Source organism: Zingiber officinale, chromosome 4B (genome assembly GCF_018446385.1).
Source record: "Zingiber officinale cultivar Zhangliang chromosome 4B, Zo_v1.1, whole genome shotgun sequence".
Lineage (NCBI taxonomy): Eukaryota > Viridiplantae > Streptophyta > Magnoliopsida > Zingiberales > Zingiberaceae > Zingiber > Zingiber officinale.
The window spans coordinates 48,816,623-48,830,178 of record NC_055993.1 but is presented as its reverse complement, the minus strand read 5'-3'; the positions used below and the strand labels follow the sequence as shown (position 1 = coordinate 48,830,178).

Here is a 13,556-nt window from a genome sequence, read left to right as displayed (position 1 = left end):
AGATCTAAAAAATTTCCATGTGGTCTACCAACATGTTGGAATTCAACATAAATTGTTATAAAATTTATTTCAATATAGAGAATTATTATGTTTATTTTTTATACAAAATGCTAATAAAATTAATGAATATTTTCACACCAATAAAATATATGTAGTAGTATTTGTAAAATTTTAATAATATTTAATGATACAATTAAACAACTTTTTGGTGTTTATTATCCTACTTCTCATTTAGTTATGATGATTTGTTATAACATAACTTTAATTTTAAATAAATATGTTATGAATAATTTTTATCTCCTTAGTAATAAAAAAAATGGGGAAAATATTTTTATCGGATTCTTGATATTTATTTAGTTGTATTTGCTTTAAACTTGAGACTTAAATTAGATGTTTTATATGAAATGTTAGATATATATTTTGATGCTTTAATTCCATTTAAAGGTTCTTCGCTAATATTGTACAAAATACTAGAAATAATTTATATGATATTTATAAAGATTATGGTTTAAGATATGAATTAGAAACTATTGTATAAGAAATAAAAAAATATTAGTGGTAGTAGTAATTTAAAACTTATAAAAGTATAATTTTTATTAAAAGAACGGATGAAACATCCATGAGGATTTCAAATAAGAATTGATTTTAGATAAGAATTTGAGAATTATTTTACGACTTATTTTAATTTTAGTGAAACAGATAGTGAGGTAGATTTCGATATTTTATGGTCGTGATCGTAGAAGACTCGAAAATTTTCCATCCTTTCCATCATAGCAAAAGAAATTCTAGCTTATCCATATCAACCGTTGTTGTTCTAATGTTGCTGTAGTAGTAACATTTAGTTTTAGAGCTAATATATTAGATGAAAGACGATTACTGTCTCCTAGCTCTTTAAAAGCACAAGCATTACTTGATGATTGGACGAGAGTTGCATCTAGAATACAAGGAATACAACTTTCAAATGACAAGGTAGAAGAGTTTAATATCGAAGGAACTAACACTATGTGAATGAGAAATGGAAGTGTGCTCACTTCCAAAGGTAACAAGGGTAAAAAGGTAAGGGAAGGTCGCCAGCTTGCCTGCAAGCCATGTGGCAAGCTTGCATGCAAGCCACGTTGTGGCTTGTTGACAAGCATGTGGCTTGCTTGCTCGTTGGCAAGCATGCAAGCCACAACGTGGCTTGCTCGTTGTGCTTACAAGCCAACTTGTTGGCAAGAACAGACAAGGTCTATATAAGACCTTTGAGAGGAATGAAGAGAAAGCACAGAAAAACTCAAGTAAGCTTTGTGTGAGAAAAGCTCAAGTGAGCGTTGTGTGAGAAAGAGCACAAGTGAGCACGTGCTTCCATTCCTCCTTGAATCCCCATGTTTCCTTCCCTTCTGTTGTGCTCTTCTTTTGCCGATGGAAATAGTGATAGTTTTCGGATCTAGTTCAGATCGTCACGATAACCAGTGCTCGGTTGTGCTCGTGATCCTGCCGTTTTATCCTGTAAACAGATGTCCACCTAATCCTCTGAGCACCGCGGAAGGGCCGAATCTGTTTTAAGGACACAGTGCTTTGCTGGACTCGGCATCCACTCTGAGTTCGTATTGCAGCTCTCGACATTCTGTAAGCAACTCTCAGCAGCAACTTGGCGCCGCTTGACAACTCACGGTGTCCGCGACTCACTTACTCGGCGTGTGGCTCGGCTCGCTAGAGTCGACAGTTTGAGATTATCTGCTCAAACCTTGACAACCAGTGCTCGGTTGTGCTCGTGATCCTGCCGTTTTATCCTGGAAACAGACGTCCACCTAATACTCTGAGCACCGCGGAGGGGCCGAATCTGTTTTAAGGACACAACGCTCTGCTGGACTCGGCATCCACTCTGAGTTCGTATTGCAGCTCTCGACATTCTGTTAGCAACTCTCAGCAGCAACTTGGCGTCGCTCGACAACTCACAGTGTCCGCGACTCACCTACTCGGCGCGTGGCTCGGCTCGCTAGAGTCGATAGTTTGAGATTATCTGCTCAAACCTACTTGCTTGTAAGTCCTTGTGACTCTGGTACGCACTCAGAAGCGTGGAAAAGAGCTTCTGAGACGATCACACATATTGTAACGGGTTTACTCCCAACAAACGGGTTTACTCCCAACAAATAAGTGGATATCCCCTTTTTATATTTTTTATATTTATAATTTTTTAAATAAAAATAATAATAATTTTGAACCCTAGCAAACTGTGAACCAAATCGTAATCAGCGGTTCCAAACCGTGAACCATAACCTCCTTAGAAGGTTAATGGTCGACGTTCTTGGAACCTTTGAACCGGCGGTTCCGAACTATGATGAGGTCTACTTTAAACAGATGATCCACTTCTAGCTATTGATTTCTTTTTTGGAGGTAATTTAATAAGAAATAGGGAGAATAGAGCCTCATTTGGGTTAAGGAGTTGATAATCAAGCTAGACCATAGCCCTATAGAACCAATAAAGTTCTACTGCAACAATCAAGATGCCATGCACCCAAAATTGGTGTTTTGATGAAAAGGACAACACAAAGCTTTATTATCGCTTCATCATAGAAAAAAATGAAATATCCAATGAAATCTGAACTTCATGTAGTAGACCTGTTAAATAGTTTTTAAAGAACCAAGTTGGATTGCCACAATATATTTGAACTGATTCCTGAATCTTCCCCCTTTAGAGATGCAAATAGACCTTTGTACATATATTTCAAGTAGGAACTCGACAAGGACAACCTGAGAATATGCTGCATGGCATTTGGTGGATCAGCGCTAGTTTAACAATCCAAATACGATTCAAGGACTCACATTATGTAATCTTCAACTTATTTCATGATACTGGAAAAGAAAATAATGGTGTTCAACCTGTGCAAGTCATTTTGGTATTATGGTAATTAGACCATATTAGATTGTTTACTTTAAAATAATATCATAATATGTATTTATTAATTTATTATTAACTCGATTATCCTTCTTTGAGAGGTGCAGCACTATGTTTACTGGATGGGTACCTACTCTTCTCCGGTCTGGTAGAGGAATGACATTGTGGGAAAATGCAGCAGGAACACAACCTTCTCTAAAATTGGAACTTTTTTCATATGAGAACAATATGGTAAGTTTGGTTTGATATTCCAAAGTATGCGTCTTTTTTCTAAATTAATTTGTACTATGTAGTATTCAAGAATCATACGGGAAGCACTATGTGAGATGGAAATTCCATACGTTCTTCATAACGTTGGAGAGGGCTCAGCAAAATTGAAGCTCCTTTTGCAGCTGTCTGGTTCACAAGAGGTAAGCCGCCAAGGACCATTTATTCAACTTATCATTACTAGTATACTTTAGGTGGGTTGGTATGCGAATATTCTTTTATCAATACTAGTAAGTTTGAGCTAGTCATGCCATGATATATACCAGATATCGACATAAGCTGGGCACAAAAATCAAAATGTCCCTTCTTTACAGAATCACCAAAGGAGTGTCCATTTTTTATTTATCATCACAAGAACATCCATTCAATGTTTTCTGCTAAATTTGTTCTTTTCGAAATCCATTACACCTTCACCTACCCATCTCAACTGATTTGACACTTGCGCCTAAGTAAACCCATGTAGTAATTTTGGTCAAAACTACTAAATGAATTGGATTTTTTTCTAAAAAGTAAAAATATATATTTTTAAAATGAGCTATGATACTCATAAGGAAAATTCTTAAAGATAGACACATAAATGATGGGACCCACTATTTCACTTTTTGTGGGTCCCATCATTTATGTGTCTATCCTTAAGAATTTTCCTTAAGAATATCATTTCTCTTTTAAAATAATAGAAAGCATAATGATATAACTTGTGACATTTTTGAAAAAACACTACGTGAATTATAAGTTAAAAATTATTAAAAATATATGTCCTAAGATTGGATGAAAAAGATTGAGGGTTACGTTAGGTTGCTAATCAACATCAAACACAAATAAATGCATAATGAATGGATTCATCAAATTATTATACTCATGCTATATTGTTCTTCGAAAGGAATGTAATGCAGGGTCTGATTGCAATGTCTCAGTAATAACCGCTATATTTTGGGTAGTGTTATGTATGCAAGATTTTTCATACCATAGGTTCAATAAGAACAAACATTATAGGAATCTTGATTATCTTAAATTTGAAACATAGAATATAAGAATGCTAATTTGTAAAACAATGGACTTTTACTTGTCTAGTCTTAAGACTTTTTGGTTGAGCTACCTTCACACTTGATCAACATCATTAAATCACAAATAAGTTTAACTTTGAACTTTTGGCAACATTAGAACCCAGATTCGATTATCTAGTGCTCCGTGTACCAACAATCCCTCTTTTTGATAATGACAACTTAGTTCAAAGTTAAAATATATATATATATATATATATAATATATTTTCAAAAATACTCCCCCTTAACCTAATTTCTCTCCATGAAATTAACATTTTAGGAGTTTTTGAAAATACTTAAACTTTTTCTAAAAACTTTAACCTATTTTTTCCCCCTTTGACACAAATAAAAAATTAGTAGGGAGATTAAAAAATCACAAAGTAATTAGGGAGAAAAAATATTTCCAAAAAAAATAGAAGTATGTGGAAATAATTTTGAAAGAACAGTTAAATGTACAAATATTTAAGATATCTAATTTAAAAAAAAAATCCTTGAAAACACTTAGAATTTTTAAAGACGAATGTTTTTTTAAAACAAACTTATTATTTTTCAAGTACTCAAAATTTTTTCATAAATGGTATTTTCAAAAAGATATTTTTTAAGAAATATATGAAAAAAATATTTTTGAGTCAAAGAGGATTTTAAAAAATTATTTTTAAATCAAAGATAATCTTCAAAAAAAATAGCCTTTAAATGACATTTCAAATTTGAAAGATCAAAAAAAATATTTTGCACTTAAAAATATATTCAAAAGACAACTTTAAGCACGGTTTGCAATAACACCAATGAATGCTTTACCAAAAGTATTAATATTTGCAATAATTGATATTAAGCAATTAAGACTTTAAACAAGCTAATGGGTCATTAGAGTCGAAGCTTGTATAATCAATCATAAGTTTTCAAGCATATTTACATTATTCCTTTTGTTCATAATTTATTAAAGTCTAAATTAGTCATTTCTATTTTCCCTTAATTTTTACTAAATTTTATAATTTACTAGATTAAAAAAAACTTGAAAAATCATTAACTATAATTGGGCATTATTAACTCTACTTAGTTTTAGCTCTTTATATATATATATATATATATATAATTGTTCAAGTATAGCGTTCACTTGATTATTAATTAATTTTGAATTGAATTAACGAAATTGGATTTGTTGGGTTTATGTTTATCTTGATTAAGTAATTTTCAGATTAATTGAATTAATTAAATTAGTTCAAATTAATTCTGATTGATTAATTAGAATTTTTAATTTAATTTTGGTTTGATTATTTAAATTAAAGTTGTTAATTAAATTTGGCTTATTTAACTTGATTATATAGGCTTAATTAAGTTTAAATTATAAATTAAAGTTAAAATAACTTAGTTTGATTAGATTTATTTAATTTATTTTGAACTAATTAAGTTAGATTTTAAATTAATTTTAGATTAATTAAGTTAAATTAATTAGTTTAGGTTTAGTTAATTAAATTAAATTTAATTAGAAACTTTAATTAAGTTTAAAGTTAAAACTATTACTTAAATTAAATGAAAGTTAACTTTAAAATTAGTTAAATTTAGTTAATCAAATTTTAATCGATTTTAATTAATCAAATTTTAGTTAAGTTAAGATTAACTAATTAAGTTAAGATTAAATAAGTTAAATAATGTTAGATTTATTAATTGAGTTTAGATTAATTAATTATGGTTTAATTGTTAAAATTATTTAATTAAGATTAAAGTTTAATTGTTTAAATTGATTTAAGTTAAACATGTTTAAATTAAGTTAATATTAAATAATTAAGTTTTTAAATTATTGATCAAGTTAAAATTAAATGCATTTGATTATGCTTAATTAAGTTAATTTAAGTAATTATATCTGGTTAAGATTAAAATAATAATTAAATTTAAGTTGAATAGGTATATTAAGTATAATTATGAATTTTTTAAAATTAAATTTAATTAAATTGATTAATTAAGTGAATTATATTAATTAAATAAATTTTGAATTCATTAAATTTTAATTAATTGGATTGATTATATGAATTAGATTAATTAAATTAATTTGAATTAATTGAATTAGATTTGATTGAAATTAGATTAGTTAACTTCACTTCATATTAATTATTTAAATTTTGGATTAATTAAATTAGATTTATTAAATTGAATTTTGGATTAATTTAAGTTAGATTTTTAGTTATTTGGTTTTAAATAATTAAAGTTATTTTGGATTATATTTAAATTGACTAGCTTCTACCTTTATATCTATCTCAACCATTTTTAGATTTTCAAACATGGTACCTTATATTGTAGCATTGTAGCAAAGTTGCATGGTACCTTATAGATTTTGTATGATGATTGTCAATTTTATCTTTATTAATATAGTTTGAATTCTAAGGATTGTTTGACCTTGTGTTAAATTCAAGTGACCAACTAAGTGCACATTCCAGGTTTCAACTTCTGATTCGTATTCTTGGGTATCGGAGCAATGATCACTTTCTAAGATAAAGCTGATTCGTAAAATTGAACACTTAACTAATCTATTGAAAAACTTTGATTTAACTAGTCTAGGATGCGGTGAGGTAGCTTCAGTTAGTTCCACTTAGTTAAACACACCAAGTAGGGTACACGCGGCTTACCCCACTTGACTATCTAGACCATGCTTTTCTAACGTACTATCATCTCACCCACTTGAAAGAGATAACTTGAGGGCATAATGATCTCTCCTATTGAGATTGTATTTATAATAATTTACAACATAATTACAGCTCAATGATTTACAGCAATTAAGAATAATTAATGCTAATTAAAGCTAATTAAAGCTTGCTAAAAATAATCAAGACAGCTAGCTAGCATAATTTACACCTCAGAGCTTTCCTAAATAATCTATATTCTCGACACTCCCCCTCAAGCTGGTTTAAAGATATCTTCCATACCCAGCTTGCTTACTAAACATTCAAACTGTCTCTTGTGTAGCCCTTTTGTAAGTAGATCAGCAACCTGTTCAATGGTGGAAATATAGTCCACACTAATCACATGATTGTCTATTTTTTCTTTGATGAAGTGCTTGTCGACTTCCACATGCTTTGTGCGATCATGAAGTACTGGATTGTGTGCAATTGAAATTGCTGCTCTGTTGTCATAGTGCATCTTTATTGGCGCCAACTCTGATATCTTCAATTCCAATAATAGTCTCTTGATCCACAAAACTTCACATATTCCATGAGCTAAGGCTCTAAACTCAGCCTCTGCGCTGCTTCGAGCTACCACATTTTGTTTCTTGCTACGCCAAGTGACCAAATTACCACCCACAAACGAGCAATATCCCGAAGTAGACCTTCTATCAGTTAGACTTCCTGCCCAGTCTGCATCAGTGTAAGCTTCAACTTGTAGATGTCCCCGAGTTTTAAACAGAAGTCCTTTACCGGGTGTTCTCTTTAGATACCTTAGGATTCGATACACAGCATCGAAGTGTTCAGACCCAGGCGAGTGCATGAATTGGCTAACTACACTTACTGGAAATGCTATATCAGGCCGAGTGTGTGATAGATAAATCAGTCTCCCGACAAGTCTTTGATAGCGCTCCCTTTCCTTTACTGATTCTGTCGCTGCTGGTTGTAGTTTGACGTAAGGCTCCATAGGCGTCTCAGCTGGCTTACATCCCAGCATACCAGTTTCGGTCAGCAAGTCAAGGATATATTTTCGTTGGTTGACAAAAATACCTTCTTTGGACCTTGCAAACTCCATGCCAAGAAAGTATTTTAACACTCCCAAGTCCTTGATTTCAAATTCTTTTGCAAGCTTTCCTTTAAGTTCTTCAAGTTCCTTGTAGTCACTCCCTGTTAGGATAATATCATCAACATATACAATAAGCACAGTTGTTTTACCTTCCTTTGAGTGTTTGTAAAATATGGTGTGATCAGCTTGACTTTGAACATAACCAAGTCGCTTCACAGCTTTGCCAAAGCGTTCAAACCATGCCCTTGGGGATTGCTTTAGACCATACAAGGCCTTCTTCAGTTTACACACCTTTCCGACTCCGAACTTTCTTGCAAAACCTGGAGGGAGACTCATAAGTACTTCTTCATCTAGATCTTCATTTAGGAAGGCATTTTTAACATCCAGCTGATATAAGGGCCATTTGAGATTGACCGCAAGTGACAGAAGAACTCGAATTGAGTTAATTTTTGCGACAGGAGCAAATGTTTCCTGGTAATCTATTCCATATGTCTGCGTAAAGCCTTTTGCTACAAGCCTTGCCTTATATCTCTCTACACTCCCATCTGGTTTACTCTTTATAGTGAAGAGCCATCTGCACCCTACTATCTTTTGATCCTTAGGTGCTTCAATAATTTCCCAAGTACCATTTTTCTGTAAGGCATTCATTTCTTCAAACACTGCTAATCTCCAATCCTTGTCCTCCAGTGCTTCCTGAATGTTTCTAGGTACAACAAGTTTTGAAATATTAATAGTAAATGCCTTATGTGATTCGGATAAATGGTCATGGGTTATGTATCTGGCAATGGGATGTTTGGTACAGGTTCGGGTACCTTTTCGAAAAGCAATGGGGAGGTCAAGGTTGTCAGGGTCATTTTCTTGCGGAACAATTGAGGTTGGACTAGTAGACTCAAGAATAATAGGTAAAGTGGAGTTTTCATGTGAGTTAGGGGAAAAAGAGGTACATGGAGTATTCAGTGTTCCTTCGCCCGGGGCTTCCAATGAGGCTTGTGCTGGAATGGTTAATTCATCTTTACTTCTTCCAAGGACATTTCTCCTAGAATAAACCAAAGGTTCAAGGATATTTTGGTTTTTTTCCATTCGAAGTATTTCCTTTTCTGATAGACCAATTTCATGGTTGACAATTATGGGTTCGGACTCCCCATTATTTTCATTTTGAGATTTTTGAGGTTGGTCAATAACCAAATTTGGAAGAGTTCTAGTTATCTCCCAAAAATTTGGTTCCCTTAGATTCTCCCCCTGAATCAAATTTTTGGTAAAATATGGTTTGGTTTCCATGAAAGTGGCATCCATTGTTACAAAGAACCGTTTTTTTAGAGGACAAAAAAATTTGTAGCCTTTTCGATTTGCAGCATAGCCTATAAAAACACATTTTTCTGCCCTAGGATCTAATTTTGACCGTGATCTCTTAGGTATGTGTACATAAGCGGTGCAACCAAATACTTTAAGGGGTAAATCAGAATTGATGCGAGATTCAGGGAAGTATTTTTTTAGACATTGCAACGGCGTGATGTAGTTTAAAACTCTAGTAGGCATCCTATTAATTAAATAAGTTGCTGTTAGAATTGCATCTCCCCACAAGTATTTTGGAATATTCATGTAAAACATTATGGCCCTAGCAACTTCAAGTAAGTGCCTATTTTTTCTTTCAGAGACTCCATTTTGTTCTGGAGTATCAGGACAGGTTGATTGATGTAAGATGCCTTTTGTCCTCAAAAAAATTTCTACAGATTGATTGAAATATTCTGTACCATTATCTGTTCTCAAAATACGTATTTTTGTTTGAAATTGGTTTTCAATCAAATTGTAGAATTCTTTAAAAATTTTCTCAACCTCATTCTTGTTTCTCATCAAAAATACCCAACAGAGTCGAGTATGGTCATCGGTAAAGCTTACAAACCATTTTTGTCCGGATGATGTAGTTACCTTTGAGGGTCCCCACACATCACTGTGGAATAAGTAAAAATGTTTTGATTCAAGGTAAGGTCTAGAGACATATGTTTTACGAGGACTTTTTGCAAGAATACAACTTTCGCATTGAAAATCTAAGGGGTTCAGATTTTTAAACAAATCAGGAAATAAATGTTTCATATATGAAAAACTAGGGTGACCTAACCGGCAATGCCAAACCATTATTTGATCATAAACAGAAAGAGAACTAATACTACTAAGTCTTTGCACAATTTCCTTACTAGGTAAAATGTCCCCAAAGTAGTAAAGACCATTCACCATTTTAGCACTGCCAATCGTCTTCCCCGAGCTCCGGTCCTGAAAGATACAATGAGAGTCACAAAAAACTACACGACAGTTAGAGTCTTTGGATAATTTACTGACTGAAAGAAGATTGCATGTAAGTTTAGGTACATAGAGAACAGACTTAAGATCTATATTCTCAGAAATTTGGACTGAACCTTTCCCGGCAATAGGTGAAAAACTTCCATCTGCAATCTTAACCTTTTTATTTTCAGGACAGGGTGAGTATAATTTTAACAATTTCAAGGAATTGGTCATATGATCAGATGCTCCAGAATCAATTATCCATGGAGCAGAAATTCCGAAACCACATAGAAAGGCAATTATTTCGTTACATGTATGCGCCACAGAAACATTAGGAGTACTGGATGATGGGTTTGAAGTTAACAGTGCTAGAAGTTGCTCCAGATGCTCTTTTGTGATGGTGCTGGCAGTAGTCATTGCCTCATTCGCAGTGGGAAAGATACGTCCATTTTTCACACCTGATTTGCTTTTAAAGTTGGCAGGTTTGCCATGAATTTTCCAGCAGGTTTCTCGGGTGTGACGTGGCTTGTTGCAAAAGTCGCACCACAGAACTGACTTTTCTTCTGGTTTACGTAGATTGGCAGTGCCTCTGCGTATGTTTGAGCCTGTAGAGGTAAGGGCTGAACCTTCAATGATAGTCGTAGGTCCTTTTTTGCCAAGCATAACATTCTTTCGGCTCTCCTCCCTTCTAACTTCGGAGAAGACTTCACCGAGGGATGGTAGTGGTCTCCTACCAATGATTCTTCCTCTTACCTCATCGAACTCAACATTGAGGCCAGCCAAAAATTTGAAGATACGACTGTCTTCCACTGTTTTCTTGTGGTACTGTCCATCTTCAACATTCTTCCACTCATGCATCAAAAAGATCAAGGTCCTGCCAGATCCTCTTCAAGGAGTTGAAATACTTGGTGACCGGTTCTTCTCCTTGCCGCAATTCACCAAGTTTGAGAGTCAACTCAAAGATTTGGGACTGATTCCCCAAATCAGAGTACATCTGATTTATGTTTTCCCATAATTCATATGCCGTAGGGAAACACATATAATTTGCGCCAATCTCCTCTTCCATGGAATTTACGAGCCATGTCATTACCATGGAATTTTCGGCATCCCATGAAGAATACATTGGGTCTTTTTCCGATGGAATTTTCTTTTCACCCGTTAAATAGCCCATCATTCCTCGGCCCCGAATATACATCTTCACTGATTGCGACCATCGTAAGAAGTTGTCGCCGTTCAGCTTGATGGTGGTTATCTGGGCGGGATGTGAGGAGGACTGAGGAATGGTGGTGGATTCGCTGGAGTGTTCAGACATGGCTTTGGCTTAAGAAATTTCTGGACAGGGAAGGATGACTCTGATACCAACTTGAAAGAGATAACTTGAGGGCATAATGATCTCTCCTATTGAGATTGTATTTATAATAATTTACAACATAATTACAGCTCAATGATTTACAGCAATTAAGAATAATTAATGCTAATTAAAGCTAATTAATGCTAATTAAAGCTTGTTAAAAATAATCAAGACAGCTAGCTAGCATAATTTACACCTCAGAGCTTGCCTAAATAATCTATATTCTCGACACCTACCTAGTACTAGGTTAGGCAAGTATCAATGAATTCTAAGTCCTTATCTAATCGTTCAAATTTAATAAGAAAAATAAGTATGCAAAGTAAAGTAGTAAATCAAGCAATCATGCAATTCAACAAGAAAATATTACTTTCCTATTGGCTCCCTCTAAATCATAACCTCGATATGGTCTATGTAGATAGTGAATTTGATTATTGGGATCCAATATTAATTAGGTCCAACTTGATTAAATAAGCTTAAGTTAGACGCCCATGCTTGAACTGGGTTTTTAGCATTTCGTTTCACCAATGATAGATACGATTTGAATTGAGTCTTAACCTTGTGTCCGAGTCCGGATCGATTGTATATGACCCTTTGAGTCCCAAACATCATATTAAGGTATTTAGAACCCGAAGTAAACCATTCCAATGATCCTTTAAGGTTTTCAACTTGAGCTTTCAAATTAGAATTTCCTTCCTCAAGTTGTTGGACTTAAGTTGAAGTTCCAATTTGAACGTGTGAAACACTTTGGTTAATCTTCTCCTTAAGAGTTTTAATCTCCTTTAGGAGTTACTTGACCCAAATATTAGATTTAGCTAGTTCTCAAGTCAAATTATAAATTAATAAATACAGTTTATTAACTAGTGGAGAGTCTACCTCGTTATTGGGTACGTCTAAAATGGATACAGATCTGTGGCTTGTCTCGAACTGAGCTTTGGATCTAGACTCAGGATTGAACTTGGTTTCGATTACTTGTTCTTGCGCCGGTAGTGCTAGAAAGCTCACTTGAGCTTGTTCTTCCTCGTTTGAATCTTTTGATGACTACTCGTCCCATGTGGCTTTTTGCGCTTCCTTCCTTCGTTGCTTCTTGTCTTTCTTCAGGTTTGGACATTTCGCCTTGAAATGCCCCTTTTCGTTGCATTTGTAGCAGATCACTTCGGATTTCACCTTTGTGGTTTGGCTTGGTCTAGTTTACTTGTTCTTCGACTAGATCACCTTCTTAATCTCGTGTTTAGTGAACCCCTTCTTCTTCTTGAATAGTTTTTGAACTAGGTTGACTAGTTCAAAGCTAATTTCTCTGTCATCTTCTGAATCAGATTCATCTTCTTATTCGGGTTCAGTTTGAGACTTTGGTTTTAGCTCCTTGTTTTTGAATTTTCTTGCAAACAAAGTAACACTTTTTCGACCGGAGTAACATTAGTTTGTTCATGTAATTCGAATTTGAAAAATAATTCGTCCAACATTACCTTTGAAAGATCTTGAGAAACCTTGTAAGCATTGACTATCGACACCCACAAGGTATTTCTCAAAATTGTTTTCTCCTTTCTACATTTTTATGTTATATAAATTATGTAAAATTAAATCACGCTTGCTTAATTTAGATTCGGGTGTCCCTTCGTGTAGTTCAACTAACATGCCCCACTAGTCCTTCGCGCTCATAAGGGGCTCGGTTAAGCTCCTCCTTTGTCAAACTGCATTGTAGAGTTTAAGTAGCTTTAGCGTCGACCTTGATCTTCTTCTTCATTTGTTGGACCCATTTGTCGTGTCGGTTGGGATAGTGAATTTGGTTTGGGTCGCTATCCACATTTCCACTTCGAGTCTTCAGTTAATACTCCATCTGACCCTTCCAGTAGTCGAAATCTTCATCGGAGATAAGAGGCGGTCAGGCTGTGCTGTAGCCTTCTTGATGGGTCATCAAAGCAAATCTTGCACAATAAAAAAAATAGGGGAAAAAGATTGTCAAGACTTGGCCTTGGATTAGTAGTGCGTGAGAAAAAAAATAAATGAAAAAAGTAAACGAAAAA

The 13,556-nt window shown here is 34.0% G+C and overlaps 1 protein-coding gene across 3 annotated transcripts in view; it reads left to right on the top strand.

The window, feature by feature from the left end:
* LOC121975037 overlaps nt 1-13,556 on the top strand; it is a 92,430-nt gene that overhangs the window by 48,969 nt on the left and 29,905 nt on the right. For all 3 annotated transcript variants that reach the window (XR_006110196.1, XM_042526396.1, XM_042526395.1), the window contains exons 8-9: nt 2,986-3,109; nt 3,172-3,288. Coding sequence is in view for 2 of the 3 variants with exons in the window: in XM_042526396.1 (XP_042382330.1) it covers nt 2,986-3,109; nt 3,172-3,288 (241 nt within the window). In the remaining variant the exon portion in view is untranslated. The remainder of the gene's footprint in view (nt 1-2,985; nt 3,110-3,171; nt 3,289-13,556) is intronic.